Source organism: Heterobasidion irregulare, assembly GCF_000320585.1.
Source record: "Heterobasidion irregulare TC 32-1 unplaced genomic scaffold scaffold_07, whole genome shotgun sequence".
Classification (NCBI taxonomy): Eukaryota; Fungi; Basidiomycota; class Agaricomycetes; order Russulales; family Bondarzewiaceae; genus Heterobasidion; species Heterobasidion irregulare.
This window is the reverse complement of record NW_009258203.1, coordinates 1,852,688-1,874,705: the sequence shown is the minus strand read 5'-3', so window position 1 is coordinate 1,874,705 and position 22,018 is coordinate 1,852,688. Positions and strand designations below refer to the sequence as shown.

The 22,018-nt window shown below is 47.2% G+C and overlaps 5 protein-coding genes across 5 annotated transcripts; 2 read left to right on the top strand and 3 right to left on the bottom strand.

Annotated features, from left to right (window-relative positions):
- Nucleotides 1-837: 837 nt before the first annotated feature.
- HETIRDRAFT_428365 (uncharacterized protein) lies at nt 838-4,977 on the top strand (the record flags this gene model as incomplete). Its single annotated transcript, XM_009550309.1, has 5 exons — nt 838-1,149; nt 1,203-1,517; nt 1,593-4,354; nt 4,412-4,622; nt 4,786-4,977. 5 exons carry the CDS (start codon nt 838-840, stop codon nt 4,975-4,977), a joined length of 3,792 nt encoding a protein of 1,263 aa, XP_009548604.1.
- Nucleotides 4,978-5,794: 817 nt separating this feature from the next.
- HETIRDRAFT_103395 (uncharacterized protein) lies at nt 5,795-6,407 on the bottom strand (the record flags this gene model as incomplete). Its single annotated transcript, XM_009550308.1, has 3 exons — nt 5,795-5,955; nt 6,031-6,153; nt 6,212-6,407. The coding sequence occupies 3 exons, from the start codon at nt 6,405-6,407 to the stop codon at nt 5,795-5,797; spliced, it is 480 nt and encodes a 159-aa protein (XP_009548603.1).
- An 862-nt stretch (nt 6,408-7,269) lies between these two features.
- HETIRDRAFT_453067 (uncharacterized protein) lies at nt 7,270-8,062 on the bottom strand (the record flags this gene model as incomplete). The annotated part of the gene is made up of 3 exons (XM_009550307.1): nt 7,270-7,633; nt 7,667-7,895; nt 7,948-8,062. 3 exons carry the CDS (start codon nt 8,060-8,062, stop codon nt 7,270-7,272), a joined length of 708 nt encoding a protein of 235 aa, XP_009548602.1.
- Nucleotides 8,063-14,410: 6,348 nt separating this feature from the next.
- HETIRDRAFT_171435 (uncharacterized protein) lies at nt 14,411-14,749 on the bottom strand (the record flags this gene model as incomplete). The annotated part of the gene is made up of 1 exon (XM_009550306.1): nt 14,411-14,749. One exon carries the CDS (start codon nt 14,747-14,749, stop codon nt 14,411-14,413), a length of 339 nt encoding a protein of 112 aa, XP_009548601.1.
- Nucleotides 14,750-17,825: 3,076 nt separating this feature from the next.
- Nucleotides 17,826-22,015, top strand: HETIRDRAFT_321529 (uncharacterized protein; the record flags this gene model as incomplete). The annotated part of the gene is made up of 4 exons (XM_009550305.1): nt 17,826-18,029; nt 18,294-21,101; nt 21,158-21,769; nt 21,815-22,015. Coding segments are annotated over 4 exons (3,825 nt in total), but the record flags the coding sequence as incomplete, so codon positions are not given.
- Nucleotides 22,016-22,018: the final 3 nt, after the last annotated feature.

Sequence of the window (22,018 nt, the reverse complement as noted above, 5' to 3'; positions counted from 1 at the left end):
ACCATGTGCCGCATGTTCCCTGTCAAGCGACCATCGCCTCACATTGACGCTTCACTGGTCTCGATCCTAGGACAGAGCCCATGGGCAGTTTCGAGAACGCAACTGAAAGCCCAAAGACAAACTAGAGGTTTACGAAAAGACGCACCTTCTAAATATCGAAACTGCCTATTCATGTGAAACGTGAAGTTTGTCCTGCTCCGCGTATCTGTATTTACATAGCTCTGACTTTGTCATCCGAACATTAAGGACACTGCCTGACATCTGCCTCAAGATTCACATATCGATTGAGTACAACGTATTGCTAGTACAGATGATATTAAGTCTGCTGGTACATTCTGACATCGCACAGGTGTCCGGGGATGGTAGCTCTTCGTGCAAGAGTGTATGGGCGCTCAAAGAGGTGAATGACATGATGCAGGTTTCCACAAATCCTGCACTCCTTGAGCTTTCTAGACTGGCACAAGACCACCTGTCGCTCATCAAGGCAGTGAACGATGCACAGGATAAGCACTTCGTGACTTGAAGGCAATGTCAACTTGGATTTGGAATGCGGACTGTGGGCGAAGGTATATAACCGCTTCCGTGAGTCGCATGGTACGCTTTGTGCAAATCTGCTGACTTGTTAGAACCTCCGATCCAGGGACCGCAATTCATGTCGATAGATCCTAAGCGATTGTCCCATTTGGCAAAGCCAAGATTCAAAAATCGAATTCTTCTCATCGACTTATCCGTCTCTAGACACCAAGCTCCCAAAGTTGTAAGTGTACATTTCCATCCTGATAACAAACCCGATTGTGCGCCTCATTTTTTTCTCATTCAAGCGACTAACGCGAAAGTATGAACGACTTTGCTAAACACGGCACAAACGCGGATGTAGACTGGACATACGCGTCTGCCAACTCCGAATTCAAAAGTTGCCAAGAATCGAGCCAGATGTCGTCATTTCTCAGAGCTCTGAGTCTCCTCCGCGAATCACAGCCTCTTTACAGATCAGAATTGTCTGGCGGGCTTGCTCTCACCTTGATGGCCAGTTTCCCTCAACCAGGGCAGAGCATTTCTTTGAACAAGACTATTGAACTGTTGGGAGATCTTTTCAACATATGGTTGACCGGCGCAAAGTCTGAGAACGCATTGATGCTCGACCCACGAGTAAGTTGACATCTGCAATCATGAACGAGATTCTGAGCTGATAACACTCATAGTTAGAGCAAAGATCTAGCCTGACGACGTCAAGCACCGCCCTCGATTCTGTGATTGTGTTGTATCGTAAAAGCCACTTCTCGCCTGCACAAAGCGATGCCAAACATGTTGCACGCACCAACAGCCTCATCGATGCCCTCTGTTTGCGGTTCTTTCATACACGCTACCGCCAGGACATGGATGAGGCGATATCTCTTTTTCCAGGAGTCATCAAGAATACCACGGATAAATCCTCGCTCCTCTGTTCAACGCTTGCTGCAGCTATCGGCGCAAGAGTCTCTTTGATGGTGCAATCTGGGGCAATCCCTCAGCCGACGGTGGGCACAAAGCTGTGAAATGAGGACGAGGAAGCGCTTCATTTGACTCAGCAAGGTTCTATATTCTTGGGACAGTTTCGATCGTCGAGAGATGTTGAAGATATTGACGCAGCAATCAATATATTACAGGCAGCCCTGAATATGTTGTCTTCGAATCATCCGCAGCGACACGAGATTATTGGGAACTTGGCCATTTCCCTTCACTCCCGATTCAAGCAGACCTCGCACGACTCGGACCTCCAAAGCTGTATAGCACTGTATGAGCAGCTGGTCGAGGTGTTTCACACCGCACATCCAGCACGACCCAGTCTATTATACAATATCGCTAGTGCCCTTTGGGCTCGTTTCATGCAGAGGTCTACGGAGAACGATCTCGACAAGGCGATTTCAGTTCACAAGGAAGCCCTATCGCCATTTCGTGCAGCTCATCCGCATCGTTTGACTGCATTGAACGACCTCGTAGGCGCGCTTTTGACGCGGTTCAAGCGGACCAGCCAGCAGCATGACCTCGAGGAGGCGCTCTCACTTTCCCGAGAAGCCCTCAAACTCTGTCCTGCCACACATGCCGCTCGTTCGGGCACACTGAACAACCTCGCGGCTGCGCTCTTGAAACGACTCAAGCAGACCGGCACTGTAGATGATCTCGAGGAGGCAATTGTTCTTCTTCAAGAGGCCCTCCATCTCTGCCCTTCATCTCATCCTGGTCGTTCCGGCACATTGCATAATCTCGCGACTTCTCTGTCGAGACGCTTCAAACGGGGAGGTGATGTAGGCGACCTGGAAAAGGCGATCAGGCTTCATCGAGAAGTGCTCGTGATTTGCCCCGCGCCAGATCCTACCCGTTTCAAGTCATTGAACAACCTTGCGGTTGCACTTTGGAGGCGATTCAAGCGAGCGGGTCGGGTGGATGACCTTCGAGGTGCAGCCACTCATCTCCGAGATGGCCTTGGCCTATGTGCCGTCCCGCACCTTCGTCGTCCAGCTGCGTTGAGCAATCTGGCGAACGCATTGCTCATGCAATTTCAGCAGACAAGCCAAGCGAACGACCTCGATGATGCAATCTCACTGCTCCGAGCAGCTCTTGCGTTACGCCCGATCCAACACTCTGATCGCCCAGGGGCATTGAACAACCCCGCGCGCGCACTATCTAAACGGTTTGAACTGACTAGGCAGATAGACAACCTCAAGGAAGCGATCTCTTTACTACGGAAAGCTCTGCTATGCCTACCAACACCACATCCTGATCGCTGCATGTTTCTAACAACCCTCGCCTTTTACCTCTACGTGGAGCATGGCCAAGGTCAAGGGTGTCTAGATCACTCGACCCTGGACATAGTCATGTTTGTGTTTCGTAATGCTGCAACTTACGAGCCTGCATCCGTCCTCGAGCGTTTAAAGTCGGCCCGGATGTGGGCACAGCACGCGGACGGTGCTGATCACTCATCTGCCCTGGAACCATGCCAAACTGCTATTGATCTCCTCCCCCGTGCCGCGGCACTGTTGTCCGATGTCGGATCCCGCCGCCGACTAAAAATCCTTAGACTCATCAGCGATGCTGCTGCTTGCGCCGTGCGCTTGGGTAGATTTGAACAGGCCGTCGGAATGCTCGAGAAAGGCAGAGCTGTGGGTTTCCCGCGGGCCTTCTATGATCGTACCCCCTCCCCAAAGTTGCGGAATGTGTCCGGTAGTCTCGATGCCGGAGGCGGGGCATTCTGTCAACGTGATGAGGATGGCCGACCGACCTCGAAACGGATTCGAATTCTGGGAGACTTTGAAGGCTCTGTGCGTTCGACTCCGATGGAGAGAGCGGTAGCGCAAGGACCGATCGTCATCCTGAACTCCAGCCATTCCTCATGTGATGCGTTGGTAGTCACATCAGGCGGCGTGAAGCATGTGCCGCTTTCGGGATCGTTGACTGGCCAGGATATAGCAGTCCTTGCCATGTCCATACAGAGCGCCACGTCAGCAAGCTTTGTTTCGCTACCGGAGATCTGTCAAGGTCCTCTTGAAGTGCTTATCGACAAGGCTACACGACGTCACGAAATTGGTCTTGTCGGGCAAGCTCAGCGGCTCAATCTATCCGCAACCGCAGCTTTACATAACTCCGATGATGTCTTCCAAGGTGTCTTAGCGATACTGTGGGCATTTGTCGTCAAGCCGGTGATCCGCTGCCTGGGTCTTCAGGCATGTTCATTTTTAAAAATCTTCACGGCTTGCAATTCTCACTTTGAATACCTACACGCATCTACCCCACGCATATGGTGGTACCCAACCGATCCGTTCGCTTTTCTCCCTGTCCATGCAGCTGGCATATATGATCCTTGTATGGGCAACATTGAAAGTATCTCAGAATTCATGGTGTCATCGTATACACCTACCCTGCAGTTGCTCGATCCTGCACAGACAGTGGATGCGCATCCTCTCAAGGTGCTAGTAGTTATGCTTGAAAGCCGATACGCGTCGGTTTCCAGCACCTGCGACGAGATACGCACAATAGAGAAACATGTCTCTGCGACTTTTCTGATCAGATCCGGTACTGAGCAAGATGCTCTTACATCTCCTCGGGGGCTCCTCGATTGCCCTCCTGATGCCACCATTGCTCACTTCGCATACCATGGCACCCACGACTTGGTTGACGGGCTAGAGAATGCATCGTCTCTCGATAACAGTCCCTTGCGCGCATCCCAAATCATACCACAGCCCCTCCTGAAGGCTCCATTGGCGCTTCTGACTGCATGCCAGCCCATCATGGAGAGCGAAAAACTTCCAGGTGAAACGATAAACCTTGCGACGACATTGTTGTCGTCCGGATTCCGCGGAGTAGTGGCTCCGATGTGGTCAGTACCATTTGTCCTGTCCGCTTCATTTTGATCTTGAACAGAGCTTCACGGCAGGACAATTCATGAAGATCGTCTTCAGATTTTAGGCAGCTTCTATGGACGGCTGTTCAGAGGTGATGAAATCGGTTCTGACACTGGTACTACGAAAGTTGCTCGAGCACTCCACCTCGCTATCAACGATCTACGTTCCCGACACAACAATAGACCCTTTGTGCGGTGGGTGCCGTTTGCGCACTACGGGATGCAAACGATCAGACAAGGCTGTGTAATAGGCCATGGGAGTATGTTCGGCGGATCAGGGCTTCATGATATCATAGCTATATTTCACAACTCATTGATTTCGCACATGTGTCACGAGTCTCCATCTTTTGGCCCAAATTTCTTCCTGGTGTTAGATACCTTGTTTGTGTCCATAACTTCGCACTTAGAGGGCTGTCAAACCTTCAAACGGTCACTGTGTGTTGGTCCGCGTCGCAGAAGAGTTCCAAGAGACTCGGCATTCGGACATGTTCAAAGAAATGCGCGCTTCAGCGGTGCCGGGACTCCTCTTTGAATTCACAGCGCAACAGCAGCGTGATCATCAGCATCTTCCGCGGGATAGCATCGGCAATATGGCCTGAAACAGCATACATGGTTAAACACTCACCTCAAAACGCGCTGTACTCAAGTGCATCGTTGTGTCGAGCGACTGACATGGTCGCCAAGTGAGAATCCTCACGCAGAAACAAGGCGCCATTGTATACTAGCTGTTGGCCACGTGACATTCTCGACACACGAGGAGGAAAAAACGTACAATGTGCTCATCCGCAAGCTCAAGCGACAAGGGTGCGAGCAAAACAAAGCGGTCGCATTTCAATCTCAAATTGACGACTGTGGAGGGCGATGGAAGTAGGAATGCTGGATGCAATAGATCTGGAAAGATCAAGTTTTCGTTACCCGAATGTGGTTCGCGCACTATCGTGGGTTCACCGAACGCCGTGATGACCGGACAGAGGAAGATGGAGAGCAATCGCCGCGCGCCGTGCGGCTGACAAGATGAAAGAGGTGTGGAGCTCGCGAAAATCTGGCATATTTGTCGACTAGACGCATGCGGCGCGCATATAATAGAGAAAAACAGCGAGGTATGTTGCATTTCCTAGCTCCATGCGATGCATCCCGAGTGCTCAGGTTTCCACAAGATCCTCACCTGTCTGACGATGTAAACTGAATGACACGACCCGGTCGAAGGTCGTAGAGTAGGAAGGGAGGGTAAGAGATGTGGATCGGAAAGGACAGACGGTGGAGAGATGTGAGAGAGGCTTCGCGTTCGCTGTGATCGACAACAAACGCGTACACCATATGCCCGAGAAACACACGCGAGGGCAGGGAAAGGGCTCAAAGTCAACGGTATGCAAAGGTCTCGTGTGGGGGCCTTTATATCGCCATTTTGCAGCTCAACTATCGGCCGATACTGAAGCGCAGAAGGTTCTGGCGCGAATCGGCCCTGGAAGCGCGACCCAAAACGGGGGCGAGCGCCTTCACGATTCGGGCCCAGATAAGCGCGGGATTCGCACGGCGGAGAGTGAGGGGCCAGGCAAATGGGGGCAGATCTGGTCCAGCTGGGGAAAGCTAGGGAAGGACGGAGACGAGGAGAAATATGAGGAGAGATTCGTCAGCGCACGAGGCAAACGCACAATGCGCACGCTTGCTCACCAGCTCTCCCTCAGCATGGTCCAGGTAGGTCCAGGTGCCGTAAGCAGATTGAGAGTGCTTGTCGTGTGGTATGAGGGCCGACGGGGCCGACGATGTGGAGAGCCCTAATTAAGGCGAGAGTAAATCAGATCAGGATAGATACTATATACCGGTGTTCCCAACCGCCGGGCGACGTCGGCGAGTAGGCGCATTCGGTCGATTTGGGGAGGAAAACGGCGGTCGATAATCTGCGCTGATCTGCCTCTCTGACGCGTTGCTTGTCGGCGCCAGAGGCGTATATGAGCTCCCGGGAGCCGAGGGAGGGTGAGAAACGACTGGCTTGTTGGCTGCGCACGAGGATGATGTCGGAGAGGTTCATGTTGTGCGGATGTAGGGCTACGAGGCAGGGTAGATATGGGGCAAGGGCCGACATCTAATAGTAAAACCGATGTCGTACCTTATCCCTGCGTCATTCTCCAGCAATGCCTCTCGAATTTCCTTTCACTTGACAGCGGCAGCCTGTGAACAGTGCTGGCGTGTTGAGTTTGCTATGGTGATCAATAGTTCCGGGGACGAATGGCAAGCGAAGCAGAATGAAGCTTAAGGAATGTATATTTCTATGCTGTTGAGACCAACCGACAATGCAGGCAAAGAGTGTAAATGAGGCGAACGCTGGCAAACGTCTAGTCTCATTCCAAGACTACTTACCTTCACCTCACATGTTCGGCGTTCGGGAGGGGGTTGGTCAAGCCTAAAATGGCGCGCTGGACGAGTGCTGGACGCTGCCAGCCGGTCGGGACTGAAATGGCGAAGAACGGGCAATGCCGCCAGTGCCCGGCCCGGCACTTCACCATCGCAGCAGATCGTAGCTCATAATTCAAAAACCAATCTCTGCTCATGTTCAACTGTCTGGAACACGTCGACTCAGATTTATAGAGAGAGCAGATATATTGGGAGACTGGGACCGTATATGATACTGTGAGTAACAATTCAGAAATTTGTTGTCTCCCATAGATGCTCGGGGAATGCTCAGAGAGACGGCCTCGTTCGAACTTCGCAGACGGTCATCGCGCGGACGGATCGATTCGGACGTGGAAGTAGGCACCTCCAGGTTGCAGATGGTGGTCTGGGACACAATAGTGGGAAGAATCGATAAGAATGGGGAGGGTGGGATGGGTAAGCTCTGTAAAACTCACCTTCGTCACTGCTCACCGCCTACTTCACCCTCATCACCTCCGAGCCTATATCACACTGTGCTTTCGTCTCTTGTGATTTGTGAGCGCGTCCTTGCGAGTGTACGCCTTCTTGCAGGAATTGCACCGAAACCTGGCCCCACCGTGCGCCTTTGTTTCGCGCAGATGCCGCCACAGCTCGTGGGCGTGACGGAATTGCACATCACACTCGTTGCAGCTAGGGCGGGCAGCGCCGTGTGCGGCCTGGTGAATACCGTCCTCCAATTCTTGTACCTGTTGAGGAGGCTCCAGGGAGCGCCCTCGGCCAGACGCATTGACAGCCTCGGGGATGATGCTGTCCGCGGAGGCATCTCTGCGAGCACTCATTCTTGATTTCATTGTTGTTTGGTAGAGGGTATAACCCTCGGAACCCCTACGGGCGCACGATGAGCGTATCATCGCATACTCTAGCTCAGCTAGAGTCGGCCGCCATTGCGGTCGAGGAGGTACGAGGACGTCCTCGACTCTTCCAACCACAGCCTTGCGGGGTGCGGGCATAACCAGCGACGCCTCATTGTAGGCAAGGTGCGCGGGCGGGGTGGGAGCTTCGACTGGCATCCCCATAGCATACCCCCCGTGGTGCGGGGTTGGATAGTCTGACGGCGGGCAGCATGGACCCACCAGAACCTCCGATGCTGTGTGCAGAGTAAGCGAGCAGCAGTGAGGTGAGGATGAAGGGTGGCTCACGATGTAAAGGGCTCCAGGCCATCCGCGCTGCCTGGTAACAGATCTCCCCAGATGGCAGCATCTGCTGAGGAGATACGTAGTTATCGACCATGACGATGTTCACTGGGCCTGCCATTGCGCCACTGAATACTGAGTATGATGGGGTTAACGCCCCCCAGGCATGTTGAGGTGACTCGGCTGCCACTCCCTGCGGCGGAGGGCGGGTTAGGTCAACGCGCAAGTCCGCAAGTCAAACCATACCTCTCGCTCGTACTGATACAAGGCCATGTCTTCAAGTGCCGGATGGCTTTCGGCAGAGGCTTGGTTGCCGTAGGGGAAGGCGGCATCATAACTGGCACGAGCTAGATGCCTTTGCCATGCTGAGAGGCTAACCTCCTCTAGCTGGAACATCTCGTATGTGTTTGAGGAGTAAGTCATAGGATCGTGTCGATGGTCAAGTGGCTAATAGTTGAAATGGTAGTTCAACTTTCTCAAGTTGCTTTCCCAGCTTTTAAGCGAAGCCGTGCAGGGAGTGGCTTCTCGCGCCAATCTCGCGCCTTGCCTCGCAAGCCCAAATCGGTGTCCATATCTGCTTCATGATTGGCTGGACACGTTAGGTGAGTGGCGGGAGCCATGCGTCCTTGCCGATCTTGAATTTTCGCTTTTCCAACTCAGATATGGATTAGTTCCCATTGTTCGATCCTCGTGTCTCCCCGTGCAGCGAGCAGAAGCACGTCCTGCGAACACGACAAGGCGACGTTGCTATCTTTGAAGTACGTACTTCCTTATCATATTCACATCCGAAGCTAGCCCTCTGAGTGCGGCATGGTGATAGGCGACTGATAAACGGCACGCCTGACATCGTGCGTCTTCTGTAGCCTTGATTCAATATAGAGGCCGCCATCGACATTCACCCTACTCAGACCTTTTCGCCTCCTTTCCCAACGCGTTGTCTACCATTGGCCCATAGACAGAGCACGCGATCTTAAAAGTCCTCTGTGTATTGTGCAAATGATCAGCTGATGGAGAAAATGCAATCCTTTCAGGAATCCGAAGATGTGCCGGCTACGCACCTCTCCCTCTCTCCCTCTCTCTCAGCCCTTTGTTCTCGACTGAGCCTCATTTCATTTGAAGGCGCGAAACCGATTGGTGGTGCTGCTTTTACTCATCAGTGCTCCGATTCTGATGCTGACGGAAAGACTTCGAAATCATGCTCACGGAACGACTAAAAATTCGCCAGTACAGATCGGTTTGTAAAGAGGCATTTGAGCTTTCGTGACCTGTTGTTTTTCTGCTTTACTTATTCACATATTCCTTCTGCGATTGTTGACGAATTCCGTTTAGATCTAACTGTCCATTGCTTTGCTATTGCTACCATGTCGATATTTCATTTTCTGTAATATCCATCCAATCCTCTCCCCACGAAGGTCCCTGTGTATAATGTGATCTTTCGTCCAAGCATTCATACTTGGAGACTGTCAGCGTTCTTCGTGTTGCACAGAATCGCGAAGGTGTTGCTCAAAATGCTGTCAACTGATTCGGCTTAGGACACGCTGCCAATGTACAATTCAGCCGTGCTGAGATCCTTCTTCTGTTTTACAGCGCGACAAGACAGCTCGATCACCAGTATCTCCCACGAGATGATATCGGCCTGGTACAGTAAAAAGGGTCGACTGAATGCTCACCTCAAGACTAGCGTATAATCAGTGGCCATCAGGGAAAAGCTCCATATTGAATTAACCATAGTTAAGCATAAATATAGCTAGATTTTACCAATTACCATTAAGAATTTTTAGCTTACCCCCCCTCTAATCCTAAAATTATAAGATCTAATCAGAGCCAATTAAAGCTAATTTATTATATGGATTTTTGGAAAAATATCAACCAACCCAGTGCTATGGTTTCTCTACTACTACTACACCTCCAATCATAGAATATGTATAGAGCTTACTAATCAAACTAAAGTCATGCCTTATTATAAACTTGCCCATTACTAGAATTGAACCAATAACCTCATGCCTACACACTCTAGACTAGTGCTCTAAACCACTAAGCCACAAGGTCTAAACTATTTATCTAGTAACCTAAATATAACGATATAAATAAGGCAATCTCAACATTTCTGATTTTCTTGTATATTTATCTTTTATCTATTCTATATGTAAAGAGGTCAATAAATACCTTAAAAATCAGGGCTGATATTTGAACTTAGGCACTAGACAATAATATAGTAAACTAGATAAAAAAAATTCAGTAAAAATAAGATTGTAGCACTTATACAATTTGGATTTGAAATGTGTAAAATTGTAATTAGATTGTAGATTCCAATGGGACTGTAATAATATAGAAAATGTCCCCTTAATTGCAAATTTGGTCATGAAGTTAATTATTAATAATATATTCTAATTAGCTTAGATTAGTATTTCGAATAATTAGATATAATTAAGAAAGGAGGTTTTTCCAGATGAATAAGCAATAAAGACTGACTGGGTACTGATAACATTGGCTGAATAGGATGTCTAATCCTGATCCCATTATAGAACATTGTAAAGCTCCTTCAATGAATCCTGTATTGTCATGATAAGTATGTGACATATATGTAAACTGACCCAAGTGCTGCTGAACATCATTTGGTAGTTTGTCATTATTTGGGTAGGGACCAACTATAATTGGTATGCATCTGGAAAACCACCCTCTTGTATTAGCTCTGGATTATATCTAATAGTGTCTAAAAGTATCTAAAAGTATTAATAGCATCTAACAGTGTCTAATTTCCTAAATGGAAGCAACATATTATGAGCATTGGATTGGTTTCTAATTTTATAACATTAGCACTAATTCTATACTAAGAAGTCTTTAATTAGCAGTAGGAAATAGTAAGTACTACTGCTCTATTAGTGAGAAGGTAAAGATGTGGCACATTCTATACTATTTTAGCATATTACTCTTCTTCATATATGCCTGCACCATTATTTTGTAGCTCTTTTGCTGACTTTCCAGCTGCCTTTACAAGAGGCATAGAAGGAGAGAAATATGTATTGATGCCCCAGCCACTTTGTTGGCAGCTTAGTAGCTGCCACAAGAGACTATGAAGACCTCAGTACCTTGGCCTTGCATACAAGATCATTCAAGTTGTTATTGTCAGCTAATGCCTGCTACTGGTCATTGTAGGACATAACATGCAGGTTAGGCATACAGATGTGCTACATGCAGCCTTGCAGACCTTGTCTATTAGTGCAGTGGTCAATACTGTCTTGTGCAGCACATAGTCATCACCACTATTGATATTACAATTCTCAGTGCCATCTACACTGTCCATTGCCTTGTTATACAGAAGATGCTCAAACTGAGTGTTTTTTTCTAGCTATTAGGCTATGGACAAGACAGTCATATTGGTATGTGGTGCCATAATAATATATTTGCCTGCTATATAGGAAATATGTGCACTAAGCATATCAAGATCATCTCTAACAATCTTGTGCTTATTTATACATAGGCATGCTATATATATACCCTTGTCCCCACATTCCATCTCACTAGTGGCCATTTGGAAAACCCCTCTCTCTTATTGGATCTTAATTATTAATAATCATTGATAATACTAATTTGAGCTAACTATGGCCAAATATTGCACTCAATCATAGTTTTACATATTCCAAATCCAAATTGTGTAAGTGCCATAATTTGTTTTTACCCTATATAAAGTGTATTATTTATTTACCATTAGTTTATTATCTTCTTAGCTGGTGTTTAAACTAAATCCTGAAAGACCTGACTTTTTAGGTATTTATTGACCTGTTTATTTATTAGATAGAGGAAAGATAAATGTTGGATGAAATTTGAGATGTTGAGGTTGCCTATTTTATGTTTACTTATTTAGATTACCAAGTTTATATATTAGACCTTGTGTTATAAACCACTTACTATGTCTTTCTTGCTTTACCACAATCCACATAAGGACACGTAGGACCTTTCTCCCAACTACATCTCGCGCCCCTGATCTATTGTTACTTAGTCCATGCTCCTGCTTATACGTATTTACAGCAGCTGCGGTGCAGCAGGAAAGCCTTGTGCTATCCATTTCTGTCTAATCTAAGAACTGCTGTTAAATAGTCTCCCCTGATTTAGAGACACTAGTTTGATCAGCCCAAACCCTTCACATCTATCATCTTCTCTATCGCTCCATCTGTATTATCATTGATCTGTGGCCTAGGATTCCTAGTCTCATCTAGTTGAATAGTGTTATTCAAATGTGTGATAAATACATCAGAATTTTCAACAGACAGAGGTGATACAGAGGTCAGTGGGGTTACAGACTGTCTGCTCACTGACCTTGAGGAAAACCCAGCTTAGCCAATAAGTCTTTGTGATTCTCCTCTAACAGTCTATCAATGACTCACCTCATGTAGGTCCTAGTAGACTTTTATGGCTTTAAACAGTCACATAATAGATGGCCTTTTTTGCCACAGTTGAAACACAGTCCCTTATGATGGGCCTCTCAATGTCTGTTGGCTGTCCACATCCCCCAAACTTGGTGCCAGTGCCATCCCTTTGAGTTTGCACTAGAGCTGATGGTTGCTCTGGTATTACTTTTGTTTTTTCAATTGATTGTCTCTAATTTGGCATAGAAGAGCTCTTTGTAGAACTTCTATAACTAGAGGTCCTGTTGACCAATGCAAGCCTTTTTTCCAAAGCATCTAATGCTATTATATGTTTCCTGTAGTCTGCAAGAATGTTAGGTATTGAGCTAGATAAGTAGATTTTTTCAATTAGGCTAAACCTTATGTGCTGCTTGATCAAATTGATCAGAAGTGGTTGTGGTCTATGCTATACCCTGCCAACCTTGACAGGATATTGAATTATTGAAAGAACTATTCTGCCATTGAGTTTCCCTGACAAAGCTTTGCCAACTTGTCTTGTGCCATTTATTTTTTATTGAGATTGGCAAAGGCAGATTTGAGTTTTTTTTCAAAGTTTGCCTAGGTTCCCCAAGTGACTGGATCATACTCTAGGGCTTTCTTAATAAATTTGTGGGCCCATGTGGTCCATTATGCCTTTGCACATGAATAAGAGGGCAAATATTATTTTGTCTTTGTCCTCTTCAAAGTCCTTCTTGTTGGCTATAGTGTATAACCTAACCAAGTACCAAAATCAGTCAAGGTCCTAGCCATCCCACTCTTTTGGTTTTGTGACATGGCTCTTCTTAGTGGTAGTGGTAGTGGCAGCATCAATATTGGCTATGTCTGCCATAAAGAGTTGTTGGAGGTTTGTGAAAGGAGATGGGAGGGGAGATTCCTCCACTTGGTCTGCCACCATAGCACAAAATATTGTTATTGTCATTAAGATAAATTCCTCTTTTTTTGTGCAACCAGGTGTCAAAGATCTTTACTAATCTACATGGAAGAGGGGGATGGAAAAGATAACTAGGAGATTGATAGAGAGGGAGCATGTTCAAAGGATAAGAGGGAGTGCAATAGGGATCATAGGGGCTTTGAAATTTAGGATGACCAATCAGGGCATGCTAGCTTGGACTTGGTCAAGTCACAAGATCAAGGCAAGACTCCCCAATGTATACCATAAATTATCATACTTTGAGTAGCTACTTGTAAGTACCTCACAAGGCAGTTGTTCCAGAGCCTACTTTAGCTAGGTTAACTACCAGACAGAAGTATTCTAGACCTCAAAGTGCTCTCCTTTATATAGGATACATACCTAACTATTCAGAGTAAGGCATATAGTAGCTATCTACTATTATCATCTTAGGTGGCATTGTGAGCACTCTTGTTACCAAGATGTGAGTCTGTATTGTATATAAGTACATACCCTAATAATACTGTAAGAGTGGAATAGTAAAGATGATAATGATCTGAAGACATGAGTGAGGTATGCATCCAGTCATAAAGTTTGCTAGGTAAAGAGGTCAGAGTTAAATGTTATAGCAATAAGAAGAAGCACAAATATAGTGATGAGAGAATAGTCAATGTAATGGTCTTAGGGATCTGGTGAAATAAGTAGAGGGAGTAGGCAATATTGTGGGGAGCTTCAAGCTTGTGTTAATGACGACCTTCTGTTGTCAGGCACTCACTTTACTATCCTAAGGATGTGGTAGAACTCAGAGGGTTAGAGGTAAAACTAGCTTGAAGCTAGGGATATATGGCCTACTATACTACTCTTTGTATACTATTTACCCTGTGCACAGACCATGTAGATTAAGGACAAGCAGGCATATGTCAGATAACTACTTAAGAGTGTGTGCCTAAATATAGAACATGGGAAAGTATTATGTGAGTAAGACATATAAGTAATTGGCACATGATCCTATAATTAGGTAAAAAGGAAAAAAAAAAATATGAATTTGTGTGTGAGTCATGATAATGCCACCAGAATGGCAAGAATTGAATATGACAGTCTAAGAGAGAGATTAGCACCGTAAGTAAAAGCACATCCATAATAAGACTCACGATGTTGTTCCTCTTTGCAGAGACTAGCTGATGAAGGAGGGCATTGACCATATAATCTGGAATGCTGGTAATAGAAATGCCTTGACTATCTTTGCTTTCTTCATTATGAGAAATGATGGTTTCAATGTAATAATCACTTGTATTCTACTCCTGCAGCACCACCATATGGCCCCCATATCCTGTATAAAAGAAAATAATAGTGTTATCTTCATGAATCTTTGGATTCTCAATGAAGTGAGCTTTGAAACTTGAAAAAATGTTTGCTCAGGTGGCATCCATGTTACAGAGAAGAACAATCTATGATGTGGGTATGTAGAGATTGTTAATAAGGAATGCTTGCATTGATGTGGCATTTTCCACATATTTAGTCAGATCTTTATTCTCTGAGTAAGGGTACTGAACATTGAAATTAGTAAACATGCACAACATGCACATATGATGTGAATGTCATACCTTATTGATTCCAATAATGAGACCAAAAATATGATGACTATCAGGGAATATAATAAATCAATGTCAGTCATAAATTGAAAGATAATGAGGACTGACTTTGGAGAGATCTTTTTGAGACTAGATATTGTGGTGCACTCAGGGAATTGTGGGAAATCAGTCTAATAGAGATCACTTTTCTACTCTAGCACCATGAGCTGTTTGTACATTGATGTTTATTTCATTCTCAGTGAGATAGATAGCTTATAGCAATATGTACTTGATAAGAAACACTACCAATCAAGACCTATGCTATGCTAGTTTTCTTAGAAGCATAGCATTGAGAACTGCCTATCCAAGTATACAGCCTGGCTAGTATATGAGGACAATTGGAACAACTAATATTAATAGCTAATGATCCTTGGCACAGGTTGGTGGGCACTATAGTCAATTGAGGTTAGAAAACTCAAAATAAATGCAGCTTTTATAGAAGAGTAAACCTAGTCCCCTATGAGACATAGATGCAATGATGACCAAGTCTGCATATAAAGCTGCCTTGCCCATAATGTGAGAGAACAGTATGTCTCACACTCAAAATTGCATAGCTTGCATTACAGGATATGATGGATAGCAAAGACAGATGCTGTATCTGTGAGAAGGCACACAAGGTTGACCACAAGACAGGAACACTTGATAGCAGAGGGAAAATGCACCATATAATTGTGCAATAGTTGCAGTAGTTGTAGGATAGACATAGAATGGACAAAATTAAAGCTTCTTGGGAATACCTTAGGGAGTGAATGTATGTGAAATGGAGAAATAAAGGGGCATGTCAAGAACTGCTTTCAAAGCATGAGTCTTCCGGACTGATACAAAGTGGTTCCATAACTTGCCATAGCTGTCAAGAGTCAGGGTAGCAACATGGTACTGTAGGAGGGACTGACACACTCTTGAGAAACCAATCAACTATCTGCACTTGGAATTTATGTCATTGAAGCCAACTTTCCAGAACCCATGTATGAGACGAATGCCTAGTCTCAGATCTCAACCCTTGAAACGATGATAAGGAAAGATGGATGTGCTTGGTTGCTTGAGCGGCAGCTAAGACTCAGAGGTAGAGTTTTGGTGGTAATCAGGAAGCCGCAGCCCGTGGGAGACTAGGGTTAGGTTTCGCAGGGTTTCATCAAGTCCATCTCCACTCTCTTCCTATCCTCTTCCACCCTCTTCTATCTATGTCAACATTGCTACTGTGGTGATCAGTTCTCCGTATTCGCGCAATTTATTTTAGACCGAAGAACATCTGATTCTGTCGAAAGCGATAGGGCACAGCAGTAGCAACGTGATACGGAGAGCAGCTCGAAGAATCACGAAGCCGAGCGGCAGACACAGCGTGTACTCTTACCTTCGGAATCACGCCAGCTCATCATGAAACGATTTTTTGCATAAAATCATCGGCAGATAGGTATGGCGTATATTGTGATTCCATGGCCTAGTTTACCGAACGCTTTGCCGCGCCTGGCCAACTTCTATTCGCATCCTTTCCATGGGATCTGACACTCACGAACTCGCATTTCCATGACCTTCCTTCTTTCACATCGATGTATCGGCAATCGGACACCGACATCCTGAATGGAATCTATGCAGATCGCTTCTCGACATGGATGCGTCCCTCACCATTCAGGATAACGAGCTCTCAACCATCGACCCTTTTCATCTAGGAATGACCGGTTGGTTGTCTTGACTTTCTTTTGGAGACGGAAATACGTTCTTCCATGTCTTCTATGTCGTAGACACTCGTATATGCCCTTATTTTACAGATTCGAAAAACATAAGGTGCATTTGCCGATATGAGCCCAATCTGATAGCCTGCCTATACTACAACTCAAGGATCAAAGACTAATACTCTCAAACTGTATGATCACATTCAGCGCAGCTCTCCGACGTATGTAGCTTGTCGATACAGGTGCTCTCGGATTCGTCACTCTTAAATACGCTTCTTCCCCCCCGCAATAGACGGCAAAACCATCAGTTTTCTCCGGCGACACAGAAACGTTCACAACGAACTGTGCGTGTTTTGTCAAGATGTAGTCGCGACAACGGGTAAGTTTCATAATGTATGTCTGCCAGCTTCGATTTACTGACTCGGTTTTCACAGCCACCTAGGCGCTCAATATCAAAAGCATCACATAAACGCGGGAGTCTGACCTATGGTGTGACTTTCCTGAACTTGCTTCATACCCTGATCTTGTTGAGCAATTCGTACACCATTCGCCTTGAATCTACTCTAACCCTCTGCCTTCCTATCAAACAACATTGATCGTCATCCACGTTCATGATCGCCAACGATGTCCACACGACCTCATTGGATCAATCCAATGATGATGGGATAACCGAATCCTTTGAGAGCATGATCCGAGATCAAGTGCGCTCCTTATCTTTATACTCTCGTTGAAGCTCTTGATGTCTGATTCTGTTTCAAACAGGTTGCAGCTGTATCTAAGATCATGCCCGACTTTGAAGATCAAAGCGACGATGCTGATGAATCATCACAACTCGCTACGTCTATTCTCGTGGAATGCCAGGAGGCCAGTCAGCTCTCATCACTCGACAACTCTCTTCCCTTTCTCCATGGAGCACTTCAGCTATGCCCCATATCTCATTCCTCTCGACCCGCCTTGATGAGCAACTTCGCTCTGGCATTGATTTTAAGATTTTATCGGACTGAGCTGGACTGGCCATTGGACGAGGCCATTGACCTGCTGGAGAAGGCTTCAAAAATCGGGTGGAACGGTATCAAGTCGAAAGAGAATATGGCACAGGAACTCGGTTCAAAAGTACGTTGACAGACATCGAGCATCGCTCGTGCAAAAGGCTGACTTGTTCATCCTCCCTCAGCGCGAGGAAATATTCCTTCGTAATGCCGCTCTGTACGAACAGTCATCCCAATTGACTGATCTCGCACTCGTCTCTGTTGCCGAATTTTGCCAGGCGCCTTCGAAATCAAGTTTGGACACGTCGATCTCCCTTTACCACATGGCCAATCAACTGCAAAAGTCGCCAGATCCCAAACGATCGTTTTTGTTAAGCAACCTCGGTGACGCTCTTGTGTTACTATTCTTCCACGCGGATGAGCTATTGAGCTTGGAAGAAGCTGTCTCGTCGTACCAGGAGTCGTTGGGACTCTTGCCTCCTTCCCATCCCGATAGACAGCGGGTGCTAAAAAAGCTCTCGGCGGCGCATCTCATCAGGTTCATCTTGTTTGGCGAATCTCATGATCTATCCGAGGGCGTCAGATTCCGCGCACGCGAGCTAGGATATGACTACGAGGCTGCCCAAGCATTTGATATCGCCCGACACGCTAACATACTTCTAGAGCAGTTCGCTTCATCTGGCAATGCGGAGAAATTGACTGCCGCAGTTGAAACTCTACAGGGAGTCCTTCAGCTTCTGGATACGGCACACCCCAAACGTTACAAGGTCCTCGGCAACTTAGCCAATATACTTTTGATGAGATCGCATCACGTCCAAAGCGACGTGGATCTCCAAGACGCTATATCATTCCAAGAAGAGATTCTCAAACTTCTACCCATGCCACACCCTCAACGCTCAAATGCGCTCACTAACCTCGCAGCCGCACTTTCTATCCGATACCACAGAAGGGGCGTAGCGGATGACCTTGATGAAGCCATCGCTCTCCGCCAGGAGGTTCTTACCTTTTTTCCTCCTCCACATCCTACTAGATCTGCATCGCTCAAGAATCTCATCGATTCGCTATCGACTCGATTCGGACGCAAAGGTCAAGCCGAGGATCTTGAACAATTGATATCTCTTCTCCGAGATTCTCTGATGATATCACCTGCTTCACATCCTGATCGGTCTGACTCACTGTTCATCCTCGCACGCTTCCTTGTTTCTCGCTTCCAGCGGCATGGCCAGGGAGATGACCTCAATGAAGCCATTGCTCTGCATCGAGACGCCCTACACTTACGCCCTGCCCCAAATCCCAATCATTCTACCTCACTGGAGAATCTTACCAGTGCTCTCATGATGCGATTCGACCTCATTGGTTTGAGCGAGGACCTCGATGAAGCTATTTCGCTTTATCAGCAAATCCTCGCTCTACACCCTGCCTTATATTCTGGCCGGTCCACTTTGACAAGTAGTCTCGCAAGCGCTCTATCAACAAGATATGAGCATAAGGGCTCGATGGACGATCTCGAGAATTCAATTCTACTTTACCGAGAGGCTGTCGCGCTGCGTCCTATTCCTCATATCAACCGGTCGAACTCACTCAACAATCTAGCGAACGCACTTCAGTGGCGTTTCGACCAGAAGGGTACGATACCTGACTTTGAGGAGGCCATCATGCTTCATAGAGAAGCCCTCGCTCTTCGCCCCGTCCCACATGCTGATCGCCCAGTGTCACTAAACAACCTTGGTTCAGTCCTATTCTCGCGATTCCGACAAATGGGCTTTGCCAGCGATCTTGATGAGGCGATTGAGCTCCATCGTGAAGCCCTCACACTGTTCTCTGCATCCCATCCTGAGCGCCCCACTGGATTCAACAATTTAGCCATTGCACTGTCTATGCGATTTGATCAAAAAGGTTCAGTTGATGACCTTGATGAGTCAATCTCCCTTCTTCGAACGGCGCTCAATCAGTCACCCACCCAACTTCCGCAGCGCTCGAGCTTTGTCAATAATCTGGCAAATGCACTTTCCAAGCGGTTCAGGCGAGTAGGCCTTGTCGATGATATCTCAGAAGCAATCTCGCTGCACCGGCAAACCCTCGAGATGCGCCCCGCCCTTCATCCCAAACGACCAGTGTCCTTGAACAATCTCGCAGATGCCCTTTTTACTCGGTTCAAGCAAACCCGTCACGCGGATGACCTCAATGAAGCGATTACGTGTCACCGGAACACCCTAGAGCTGTTGCCCGCCCAACACCCTCTACGCCCGGATTCGCTCAACAACTTGGCAAATGCACTCATAGCGCGGTTTGAGTGCAAATTCAAGATGGATGACCTTGACGAGGCAATCCTTCATCACCAAGCAGCTCTTCGCCTGCTACCTGCGCAACATTACCAACACTCTGATGTACTAAACAACTTAGCAGGCACTCTGTTCACCCGATTTGAGCACAGTGGACGAATAGGGGATCTTGATGAGGCAATCACCTTGCAGCGAGATGCCATAACATCTTTGCCTCCATTTCACCCCAGTCAATGTGGATATTTGGCCATGCTCGCATCCTACCTTTTCGCACGATCTAGTTTGGATAATGGACAGTCTGACGACTTGGACGCGGCGATGGACGCCTATCGCACTGCGGCAAACAGTGAGCCTGCCCCTGTGTTGGATCGTTTCCGAGCCGCACGGATGTGGGCGAGTTATGCAGATGTCAATGGTCACGCATCTGCCTTGGAAGCGTATAGAACTGCCGTTGGACACTTGCCGCATGTTGCGATGTTGGCCTCAGACATGCACTCGCGTAGGGAGATCCTCGCCGAGCAGCTGCGGGGTGATACTCTCTCGAGCGATGCTGCCGCTTGCGCTATTCGAGCTGGTTGTTACGAAGAGGCAGTCGAATTGCTAGAAGAAGGGAGGTCCATTCTTTGGTCACAGGCACTGCAACTGCGAACTCCTTTTGACGAACTTCGATCAGTCAATTCTCCACTGGCCCAAAGACTCTTAGATATTTCAAGCGCCCTAGAGCAAGGGTCACTTCGCAATGCCCGGAAAGGCGTGTCTGACGACGTGCAGATGATGATATCTACAGAGGCTGAGGCAGCGCAGTATCGCCACCTCAGTGAGGAGTGGTTAGCAGTACTCAGGGAAGTTCGAAATTTGCAAGGATTTGAAGGATTTTTACTTCCAAGGAAATTGAATGCTCTGCAGAAGGCTGCTGCTCATGGCCCCGTTGTCTTGCTGAACGCCACCAGGACCGCATGCCATGCTTTGATCGTCACAATGGACGGCGTGAAGCAGCTACCACTTCCCTCTTTTTCGTCTTCTGATGTAATAGCCCTCGTTGACTCCATACGCGGTGCCGTGTCGAACACGCTTGCCTCCCTCCCTCCTGAAACTACAGTCACTCTTCAAGCCCTTGTTAAGAAAGCACAAACGTTTCGTGACGATGCAGGTCCTCTTTTCCCACAGGAAAGGCACCTTGGACGACAGAAAGTGCACACGGTTGTTCGTGATCCAGATCATGTTTTCCGTGACGTACTCGCAACACTCTGGACATTCATAGTCAAGCCCGTGATATGTTCTCTGAAACTTGAGGTCCGTGGTCTGTAGATTGGCAGTGCTCCGATATTAACATATTCACATATATGCAGAGATCTGAGTCGCCTTCACGTCTGTGGTGGTGTCCAGCAGGGCTATTTTCTTTTCTTCCTGTTCATGCAGCCGGTATATATGATTTTAGCCTAGGCGACCTCGAGGATATCTCGAACTTTGCAATTTCGTCTTATACGCCCACGCTCACCAGTCTCCTTGTTCCGCCACCAACACCCAGCCCAGGTTTATTCAAGATGTTAGTGGCAATCCAGCCCGAAACCAATGGCCACCTATCACTTCCGAGCACTCGCGAGGAATTGCGCAAAATTGAGGGGCATGTTCCAGTCTCTTCCCTCGTCAAGTTAGGCATTCAAGGCGCGCCCTCGTCCGTGGACGCCGTGCTAAATCATCTCTCTGACGTATACATCGCCCACTTTGCTTGCCATGGGCGGCAGGATCTAACTTATCCGCTAGAGAGTGCGCTTCTCCTTTGCGATGGTCCACTGAAGGTTTCTCGAATTATGTCTCAGCCCATGCCGAGTGCGTCCTTGGCTTTTCTCAGTGCTTGCCAGACTGCGATGGGGGACGACAAGCTCCCTGACGAAGTTATTCACCTGGCGGCTACGTTGCTGTTCTCTGGGTTCCGTGGAGTCGTCGCAACCATGTGGTCAGTGAAATCATAGTTTTACTTTGTTCAGCGATATCTCAAAGTATAGTACAGGTCGATTCATGACCAGGATGGGCCAAAGATTGCTGATGAGTTCTATGGTCACCTTTTCCGGGATTATATATCCGGCTCTTACCCGAACACTATGCATGCAGCACAAGCACTCCACGTTGCCGTCGCCAAGCTTCGTACTGAGCTAGGGAACAAGTCTTTTTCCCGCTGGGTGCCCTTTATCCATCTTGGCCTGTAAAAG